This window comes from Mytilus galloprovincialis, chromosome 1, assembly GCF_965363235.1.
Source record: "Mytilus galloprovincialis chromosome 1, xbMytGall1.hap1.1, whole genome shotgun sequence".
Classification (NCBI taxonomy): Eukaryota; Metazoa; Mollusca; class Bivalvia; order Mytilida; family Mytilidae; genus Mytilus; species Mytilus galloprovincialis.
Window position 1 is genome coordinate 38,761,900 of NC_134838.1, and position 11,105 is coordinate 38,773,004.

Below are 11,105 nucleotides of genomic sequence, written 5' to 3' on the forward strand. Positions count from 1 at the left end.
TTAAGCTTCAAGTGTATACAAATATTTATACATCCTTTGCTTTCTAGTTTAACGGTAGGTTGGGCGTTCCTAATGATGTTTAACCCAGAAAGCGATTATAGACGCACCAATGTTGTAAAGTTTTATTTTCATAATCATTATAAAGGATCTAGTACTCCTTTTTTATAACGGTATTCAATATGTCAGATTTCTTCAACTAACAGTTGAAAATAAGCCGAAAAAAATAAATTAAAAACGTTTCATAACATATAATCACATATGCAACAACAACAAAAATAAATAAATAAATGCAAGAAAATAAGTCAATCTACTAGTAATTAATTATTTCCATTGTGCTTGGGGTTTAGCTGAAAACACAAATTGAGGTGAGATAAATTGATGTTGGCGTGTAACTCTCGCTCTAGGACTGATGGGAGAATCTCTAGTTGAATTATGTGTATTGTTTGACCTCGGTGTACCCGATGTTTTTCCTTGAAGCGTTGGCAAAATGGAACTTTCCCTATTTTGACCCCTTTCTTTGATTTGATTCCTTGAATGCGCTGCTATGCGTGTAAAGGTAGATTGTCTTGGAGTTCTGACTTTATTTTCTGATATAACATTTATCATATTTTGAATTTTGTCTTCAAAATTTTTATTGATGTTTTCAACTTTAAGTTTTAGTTCTCTCCTTTCAGTCCTTGCTGAAGTATGTTCCTCACGTAAATGTTTCATTTCCCTGCTGAGCATTGCTATTTGGTCGGTCTTTTCGTCTACATCTTTTTTGAGTTCATCTAACTGATTTTTCAAATGCGTTACTTCGTCATTTTTCAAATCAAGTTCTTTCTTAACTTTTGTGTTTCTATTCTCTTTCCTCTTTAACTCATCCTCAAGATCATTAAAAACAGAATTAACCAAATCACCCCTTCTAAGATTGGATAATCTCTGACTCAATTCTAAATTGTCTTTCTGATATTTACAAGCTTCTCGGTTAAGATCGAGCAATTTCTGTTGGTTAGAATTAAGATCTTTTCGAATTTGTGCTTGTTGTTGCTTGAGATTATTATTTTCTTTTGTTAAATTGTCAAGTTCAGTCTGCAGAATGGCAGCCTTGTGTTGTTTATAATCAGTATCTGTATACATATTGTCCTATAAACATACAAAAAATCTTAAATTATAGATGCATATCACTTTCAAATTGTTGTATGGATATTTTATTATGATCAAACTTTCTTTTAGGGGCGTATTTGCGACCATCAAATCCCAAATTGATGCCGTCGGAGCTTAAAATACAATATTGTTATCTCCATTCTAATGAAACTGACAGAAAACAACGTTAAAACATGTATTTAAAATCTGTCATATGCCGTCTGCACTTGCGCGTACGTCCCATAGCATCAATTGTCAATTGATGCCATGTAAGAAAGTGACGTTATCCAATCAAAATGAACGTTCCAAACGTTGTTGCATTAGAATTTTGATTTCTACCATTGATAAACACTTAATAAATTATATATTGAAAATAACACGTGGTAGCTAAAGGTCACTGTTAAAAGTTTTTTTTTTTTTTAGATATGTATATTTGAAAACGTCAAAAACCGTTTGGCTTGTATTTTTATACGACCGCAAAATTTGAAAAAATTTTCGTCGTATATTGCTATCACGTTGGCGTCGTCGTCGTCGTCGTCGTCGTCGTCGTCGTCGTCGTCGTCTGCGTCGTCGTCGTCGTCCGAATACTTTTAGTTTTCGCACTCTAACTTTAGTAAAAGTGAATGGAAATCTATGAAATTTTAACACAAGGTTTATGACCACAAAAGGAAGGTTGGTATTGATTTTGGGAGTTTTGGTTTCAACATTTTAGGAATTAGGGGCCAAAAAGGGCCTAAATAAGCATTTTCTTGGTTTTCGCACTATAACTTTAGTTTAAGTTAATAGAAATCTATGAAATTTTGACACAAGGTTTATGACCACAAAAGAATAGTTGGGATTGATTTTGGGAGTTTTGGTTTCAACAGTTTAGGAATTAGGGGCCAAAAAAGGGCCCAAATAAGCATTATTCTTGGTTTTCGCACAATAACTTTAGTTTAAGTAAATAGAAATCAATGAAATTTAAACACAATGTTTATGACCATAAAAGGAAGGTTGGTATTGATTTTGGGAGTTTTGGTCCCAACAGAATAAGGGGCCCAAAGGGTCCAAAATTAAACTTTGTTTGATTTCATCAAAATTGAATAATTGGGGTTCTTTGATATGCCGAATCTAACTGTCATGACTGTGTATGTAGATTCTTAACTTTTGGTCCCGTTTTCAAATTGGTCTACATTAAGGTCCAAAGGGTCCAAAATTAAACTTAGTTTGATTTTGACAAAAAATGAATCAGTTAGGTTCTTTGATATGCTGAATCTAAAAATGTACTTAGATTCTTGATTATTGGCCCAGTTTTCAAGTTGGTCCAAATTGGGGTCCAAAATTAAACTTTGTTTGATTTCATCAAAAATTGAATAAATGGGGTTCTTTGATATACCAAATCTAACTGTGTATGTAGATTCTTCATTTTTGGTCCTGTTTTCAAATTGGTCTACACTAAAGTCCAAAGGGTCCAAAATTAAACTTAGTCTGATTTTAACAAAAATTGAAATCTTGGGGTTCTTTGATATGCTGAATCCAAAAATGTACTTAGATTTTTTATTATGGGCCCAGTTTTCAAGTTGGTCCAAATCAGGATCTAAAATTATTATATTAAGTATTGTGCAATAGCAAGTCTTTTCAATTGCACAGTATTGCGCAATGGCAAGAAATATCTAATTGCACAATATTGTGAAATAGCAATTTTTTTTTTAATTAGAGTTATCTTTCTTTGTCCAGAATAGTAAGCAAGAAATATCTAATTGCAAAATATTGTGCAATAGCAAGATTTTTTTTTAATTGGAGTTATCTTTCTTTGTCCAGAATCAACTTAAATCTTTGTTATATACAATATACAATGTATATTCACGTTTTACTACCAACTGATAAATTAAAATAATCTTTACCATTCAGTGATAACAAGCAGTTTATTTACATCTTAATATTTTATGATGTATTTAAATGAGTAGTTATTGTTGCAAACTCCATTAGAAATTTTAATTGAGATTAGTTTTGGAATAAGGGAAAGGGGGATGTGATTAAAAAAATTGGGTTCAATTTTTCTCATTTGAAATTTCATAAATAAAAAAGAAAATTTCTTCAAACATTTTTTTGAGAGGATTAATATTCAACAGCATAGTGAATTGCTCTAAGAGAAAACAAAAATTTTAAGTTCATTAGAACACATTCATTCTGTGTCAGAAACCTATGCTGTGTCAACTATTTAATCACAATCCAAATTTAGAGCTGAATCCAGCTTGAATGTTGTGTCCATACTTGCCCCAACCGTTCAGGGTTCAACCTCTGCGGTCGTATAAAGCTACGCCATCTGGTTGATTTTATTAAGGTGAATCAAATTAACTTTTTTGTATTCACTTCCAAGATATTATTCATATAGTATTACCAAGATTTAAGAATTTAACTACCCAAATGTGTACTCACCTGGTCTGTACTAGACATACTCGACTCCTTTTCTGAAAATTGAATTGATAAACTTATATATTCTTTCATCGAAAAAAGAGGCAGAATATCCCAAAAGGCATATTCAAACTCATAAGTCGGTGATAATAAGACAATGTTATTGTGAAAATAAATTAAAAAAAAAAAAAAAACAAACAACAAACAAACATTATACAAAACACAAAAATTAATACTGACAAAAAAACTAACCTCATTTAAATCTTGGATTGATCTGAGATGCTCCGGAAAGGTAACATAAAACAGTGTTAGCCCTGCTAGACTATGTACATACAAAATAATGCTGCGATTGTTTTGTTTAACCTGATAATTCAATTTCTTATCCGACCCCGACACACAGTTTGTTTTAAAAAAAAACCAAAAAAAAAAACGTGTCACAAACAATGTCGGTCGCGTAGATTATCTGAAACCGATATTATCAAGATGCTTGATTTCTTGATTGACAACATATTTGTAACGTTCGGAGGACGTGTTTTTCAACAGACTATCGGCATCCCAATGGGAACAAACTGTGCCCCTCTACTTGCCGACTTGTTTCTTTATTATTATGAGGCTGACTTCATGCAGGAACTTCTTAGGAAGAAAGATAAGAAGTTAGCAATATCCTTTAACTCTACTTTCCGCTATATAGATGACGTTCTTTCACTAAACAATTCAAAATTTGGTGACTATGTGGAACGCATCTATCCCATCGAATTGGAGATAAAGGATACTACAGATACAGTTAAGTCGGCTTCATATCTTGACTTACATCTAGAAATTGACAATGAGGGTCGGTTGAAAACAAAACTTTACGACAAAAGAGATGATTTCAGCTTTCCAATTGTGAACTTTCCATTTCTAAGTAGCAACATTCCAGCAGCACCTGCATACGGGGTATATATCTCCCAATTGATACGATATTCCCGTGCTTGCGTTTCCTATCATGATTTTCTTGATAGAGGGTTACTGCTCACAAGGAAGCTATTAAACCAAGAGTTCCAAATGGTGAAGTTGAAATCATCCCTTCGTAAATTTTACGGACGCCATCACGAGTTGGTTGACCGTTATGGAATAACCGTTTCACAAATGATATCGGATATGTTCCTTACGTCGTAACTACAATCCCCTTCCCTTTCATGAATGTGACCTACCGAATTATACTATTTACCGGATTTGTAATCACATAAGCAACACGACGGGTGCCACATGTGGAGCAGGATCTGCTTACCCTTCCGGAGCACCTGAGATCACCCCTAGTTTTTTGTGGGGTTCGTGTTGTTTATTCTTTAGTTTTCTATGTTGTGTCATGTGTACTATTGTTTTTCTGTTTGTCTTTTTCATTTTTAGCCATGGCGTTGTCAGTTTGTTTTAGATTTATGAGTTTGACTGTCCCTTTGGTATCTTTCGTCCCTCTTTTATAATGAAGGGTTCTGCCAAGAATTATGAAAAAGGAATACATTTGTAAGTATGCACAAATTGTTTTCCCCTAAAAGATATTAACACCACATGCCATAAGAATTATACGTAATGACAACATATTTACCTAATCGTAAGTCTGTCGCTTCCAGTTTTGCTACTATTCTTTCATTTCCAGTACTCTGTAATGCCTTTGTAAACTTCTTATATGCCTGTTTCTTTATAACTATTTCTAGTACTGAATGGATAGGATCCTCATCCATTAATATCAGATTTCTTTCTCCCATCCCAAGGATGTCCTCTTCTATTAATATATCTATAACACTATCAATTTCAGTTACAGTTTTCTTGATAAATGATAGATTCCGCGTAATTCTTCTGGCCTCGTCCATACCTCTGAATGTTAATGAATTATCTAAAACTGTCAAAAATATATTCCTCAAACGTGAAACGAATTTCCGCAAACTTAAAAATTGCTGACAAGATCTACATGAACTACTCTATGTGAGAGATCCCACTAATAGTCTTTTGGCTTGTTTGTAGTTAAAAACCGATAAGGTTATTTTTTTGCAACAAATAAAAAGAGAATAGTAAAAGTAACAATGATAATTAGTCATGATCGGTGACCTATTAATTCACAACCCAATAATCTTAACTGTTACTTACAATATATCTAATGATCCATGAGTATTACAATAATATATAGTTACTAGTACACTGTCCCTATTAGATAAGTGTTCTCAAATTTCTCCTGTACTAATACAAAGAAAGAACACTGTCTTAACTTAGAATGGCAGCCTGTTTTGCTGAATGTGAATTCGTATTACTATAAGACGTGTTTCTGTACTTGTTTATCCCAAATTCATGTATTTAGTTTACATGTTTAATGTTATATTTGTAATTCTCATTTTGTCAAATGTGTTGACGTCTTTTTATTATATTTAGGTGTTACGGATGGAAAAATTAATCACCGCCTTTATTTATTATATTTAATTTTGTACGATTAATTACGTTTGAAGTTGGATTCATAACAAACTGGACATATATATATATATATATATTACAGTTAATTGCTATTAATAAGTATTGCAATATGCATTTTGTTTTAATAAATTATCAGTATTTAGTTCTAATATAATCTTAAAGCAATCCTAATTCTATCTCACTTTTGAATTATAGTTTTTCATGTGTGACGTCATGCTGTTTCTAAATTTCATAAATTCAAATGTGGCATAACGTTTGCCTTTTCGCCATCGTATGTGACGTCATTTTTTTTTTAATTGCGTTGGCGCCTGGACTGAATCGGGTGTGTCTATGCTGTATTGAACTTGGCATCATGTATTCGGGTTTAGTTTTCTGTAATAAGTTAATACTTCAGTTTCATTATGAATATATCTTTCACATTCATTTGTTAAAATTTACTGTTTGCAATAGCATGAATCGTTCTATATAAAAGTGTTCTTATCCCGGGCATAAAAACAATGCCGTATTTGGCAAAACCTTTTCAACTTTTGATCTTCAGTGCTGTACAACTTTGTACTTTTTCACTTTCGATCTTTTATATCTGGGCGTTATGTATTCGGGTTTAGTTTTCTGTAATTAGTTAATACTTCAGTTTCATTATGTATATCTCTTTCATATTCATTTGTTAAAATTTACTGTTTGCAATAGCATGAATTGTTCTATATAATAAGAATGTTCTTATCCCGGGCATACAAACAATGCCGTATTTGGCAAAACCTTTTCAACTTTTGATCTTCAGTGCTGTACAACTTTGTACTTTTTTCACTTTCGATCTTTTATATCTGGGCGTCACTAGTGAGTCTTGTGTGGACAAGACGCGTTTTTGGCGTATTGAATTTTAAACCTGATGCTTTTTGTTATCTATTAATCATGCTTTTCTTTGTCTAATATGGTCTCCTTTTTATTTGTATTGTAGTCCTGTAATATTATGTTGTCATTTCAATGTTATATTTAACTTTGCCATTAAAGTGCGAGGTTTGGCATGCCATAAAACCAGGTTCAACCCACCACTTTTATTCCCCTTTAAAAGTGTCCTGTACCAAGTCAGGAAGATGGCCATTGTTATAATATTGTTCGTTTCTGTGTGTCTTGCATTTTAACGTTGAGTCGTTTGTGTTTTCTCTTATTTTTGAGATAAGACGTGGCACGGTACTTGTCTATCCCAAATTCATGTATTTGGTTTTGATGTTATATTTGTTATTCTCGTGGTGTTTTGTCTGTTGCTTGGTCCGTTTCTATGTGTGTTGCGTTTCGGTGTTGTGTCGTTGTTCTCCTCTTATATTTAATGCGTTTCCCTCGGTTTTAGTTTGTTACCCCGATTTTGTTTTTTGTCCATGGATTTATGAGTTTTGAACAGCGGTATACTACTGTTGCCTTTATTTAAAGCATTTCCTATTTAAATTAGCAACCCTACTGTTTTGATTCGAGCGCCACTGGCAAAACGCGCGTCTGGCTTAACCAAACTTAGACTGCTTTATTTCTACAATGGATTTGCTCTGCAAGGACAGAAAGTTGCAAGTCAAGAAAACGGTCACAGATTCAAATTATATGCAAAACCTCCTGCTTTTATTGAATACTGTCTGAAACAATTGGTAAATGATCACTGATTTTAATCAAGGCAACAGTAATTTACCAATGTTCAAATTTCATTAATCTATTATGATGTGATAAATCAGAATAAAACGAAACAGGATCATACAATGTATCATCGGGGTTTAATAGATGTAACATTCGATATTCTATTGCAAATTTATACTTCCTCCTATCAGGCTATTTTGTGTCAAACGTTTTATATGAGCAACAATTACCACAAATCTTCTTTACTGCTGTGTATCCACCATAGGCATTATACGACACTATAGTAAAATTATCCCGGAATCTTACAATTTCTTATACTAAGTATTATGAATACAGAAATAATTAATTTTGAATAGCCTTTTGTCAGGGGCAAATAATGATACTTAAGCAATGGTTATTTAACTACTAACGTTTCTGTGTATTCGTACATCCATGGCATTTCAAATCTCAAGTTTGAGTGTTCCCGAAGTAGGTAAGCACACAAAAAGCTTTCTAGACGCACAATATTTTTAAATTGTTATTTTCAACTGTACCAATAGTTATCAAAAGTACCAGGTTTATAATTTAGTACGCCATACGCGCGTTTCGTCTACATAAGACTCATCAGTGACGCTCATATCAAAATATTTATAAAGCCAAACGAGTACAAAGTTGATGAGCATTGAGGATCCAAAATTCCAAAAAATTATGCCAAATACGGCTAAGGTAATCTATGCCTGGGGTAAGAAAATCCTTAGTTTTTTTAAAAATTCAATATTTTTTAAACAGGAAATTTATAAAAATGACCACATTATTGATATTCATGTCAACACCGAAGTGTTGACTACTGGGCTGCTGATACCCTCGGGGACGAAACGTCCACCAGCAGTGGCATCGACCCAGTGGTGTAAATAGTTATCAAAGGTACCAGGTTTATAATTTAGTACGTCAAACGCGCGTTTCGTCTACATAAGACTCATCAGTGACGCTCATATCAAAATATTTATAAAGCCAAACAAGTACAAAGTTGAAGAGCATTGAGGATCCAAAATTCCAAAAAGTTATGCCAAATACGGCTACGGTAATCTATGCCTGGGATAAGAAAATCCTAAGTTTTTTGAAAAATTCAAAATATTTTAAACAGGAAATTTATAAAAATGACCAAATTATTGATATTCATGTCAGGAATATGACAGTTGTTGTCCATTCGTTTGATTTGATTTATCATTTGATTTTGCCAGTTGATTAGTAACTTTCCGTTTTGAATTTTCCTCGGAGGTCAGTATTTTTCTGATTTTACTTGTTTTGTAAAATTCATAAATATACAAAAATTCAAGTGTGATTTCATCCTTTTCCTTTTTAAACTGATTCTTTAAACCCTTTATATACACATTCCTATCCATTTTGATTAGGTCATTAACTTCTTTGTTGACAGGGGGCTCGGTGGCCAACTGGTCGAAGTAGTTACTAATGTAAAAACTAGCAAGTGAACACTGAGGTTGTGAGTTCGAACCTAGCTCGTGTGGACGCACTCGACTCTAATCTTAATTGACCAGGATTATCAGTTTCACTATCGAAGGTCGATTTCTCCATGCACTCCGGCTTTCTCAACCAATAAAAACTGGTTTCCAAGAAATAGCTCAATAGTTATCAAAGGGCTAATGTGACGCTTAAATTACCTTAGCTGTATTTGGCACAACTATTTGGAATTTTGGGTCCTCAATTTATTTTGTAATTGTAATTTCTATGTTTCTTTTATTTTTATGTTATTAAACAGGAAATTAATAAAAAATTACCATATAATTGATAATTATGTCAACACCGAAGTACTGACTACAGGGCTGGTGATACATTCGGGGACGAAGAGACCACCAGCAGTGGCATCGACCCAGTGGTGTAAATAGTTATCAAAGGTACCAGGTAATTTAATACGCCGCGTTTGGTATACATATTAAGACCCACAGTGACGCACAGATAAAAAGTTATAAAGCCAAACAAGTACAATTTTAAAGTACCAATAGTCTTTCATATTGAAAGTCAAATGTGAAGGACATGTACAGTACTTAAATTTGATATTTGCATGTAATCGTATTTCCTCTGAAAGTAAAGATTAAAAAAAATGAGGACTGTTGCAAATGTTTGGATTATCGAGAGGAAGGTGTAGAAGATTAAGTCTTAAGAAATCCTTGGATACCTTATATAAATTACCTTATTTCAATAAAAGAACTTTAAAATCACCTATATTAAAAGAAAATGAATATTACTCCAGAGTTTGAATAATTTTTGGTGGAAATAAAGGCAACAGTAGTATACCGCTGTTCAAAATTCATAAATCGATTTACAGAAAACAAATCCGGTTTTAAAACTAAAATCGAGGGAAACACATCAACAATAAGAAGAAAATAACGGAACAACAGAAAGACTGAGAGCATAAAAAACAAACATCAAGGCAACATACATAGAAACGAACTTTTAGATAACAACTGCCATATTCTTGATTTGATAAAAGACATTTTAGGGAAAAAATGGCCTGGTACCTTTGATAACTATTTATGGCTAGCAAACCTCGCCCTTAACACATCCGAACACAAGCAGGACGGTCATTTGCTGCACAAATGTACGGAAAAGATATTTTTAAGTAGGTTTTTGTACATATTTCTTCAGAAACAACTGGTAAGACAACAGATCCGTTCAATACAAGGATTCATTTGAATTTTGGAAAATGAACACGTTGAATATTCTTTTGTACTAGAGCAAACTTCCTTCATAACAGAGGATCAATCACGTGAGTCGAAAATAAATGGACTTTGTACAATGTAATAATTTTAAGGATTGTAATAGTAATTAAACATATAAACTTGTATTTTTGTTTGTTTTTGGTCAACAACTTCTGCAGTAATTCAGGATTTGTAATTAAAGTTTACAATCAAAATTTTATAAACATTCCATCATTGATTCAACATCTTTGGCAGAAGTAAAAATAAATCAAGGTGTTTACCATTGTTAGGAATGTTTCTAAAATATTTAAACATCACCCTAGCATATGATAAATCTATATTGGAGTATCAGTTTTAAAAGTTTGCACCATACTGTGATCGAAAAAATCCCTCCATAACGTCCATCAAATTTATTTGATCAATTAATGATGAGCTAAAAAATGACCTTCATATGGTTAGAAGATGTTTATGGCAGTGGATTTCTACCAAGGATTTTAAATAAAGAAATGTACCAGTCAATATGTTAGAATTTGGAATTACAAACAATAATGAGGAACTTCTATCATTTTGCTTGATACAGATACATATAACAGTCCTTTTAAATAACGTTATATTACTGGGTATGCCAAATGCTTGTCAAAACCTCTTTACATGTTTATAACATCTATTTCATTAGCAATCAAAACCGGTTGCAGACTTTTCTTTGTTTTCTTATAAGGCAGACTTCCTAATTAAGCCTCTAAAGAACAAGAATGTGTCCTAAGTACACGGCTGCCCCATTCGCATTATCATTTTCTATGTTCGGTTGACCGTGAAAATGGGATAAAATCT

At 32.8% G+C, this 11,105-nt stretch overlaps 1 protein-coding gene across 1 annotated transcript; it reads right to left on the bottom strand.

The window, feature by feature from the left end:
* Positions 1–242: 242 nt before the first annotated feature.
* On the bottom strand, positions 243–5,461 carry LOC143077452 (uncharacterized). Its single transcript, XM_076252974.1, has 3 exons — positions 5,105–5,461; positions 3,544–3,575; positions 243–1,125 (listed from the first exon to the last, which is right to left on the bottom strand). Exons 1-3 carry the CDS (start codon positions 5,367–5,369, stop codon positions 322–324), a joined length of 1,101 nt encoding a protein of 366 aa, XP_076109089.1. The 5' UTR covers positions 5,370–5,461; the 3' UTR covers positions 243–321.
* Positions 5,462–11,105: the final 5,644 nt, after the last annotated feature.

What these genes read in the sequence shown, in the direction of transcription:
- LOC143077452 (XM_076252974.1), bottom strand. Translation starts at nt 5,369, where the DNA reads ATGGACGAGGCCAGAAGAATTACGCGGAATCTATCATTTATCAAGAAA. An exon ending in AGCGACAGACTTACGATTAG is followed by an intron (nt 3,576 to 5,104) that starts GTAAATATGTTG and finishes TTCAATTTTCAG; the next exon opens with AAAAGGAGTCGAGTATGTCT. An exon ending in GTATGTCTAGTACAGACCAG is followed by an intron (nt 1,126 to 3,543) that starts GTGAGTACACAT and finishes GTATGTTTATAG; the next exon opens with GACAATATGTATACAGATAC.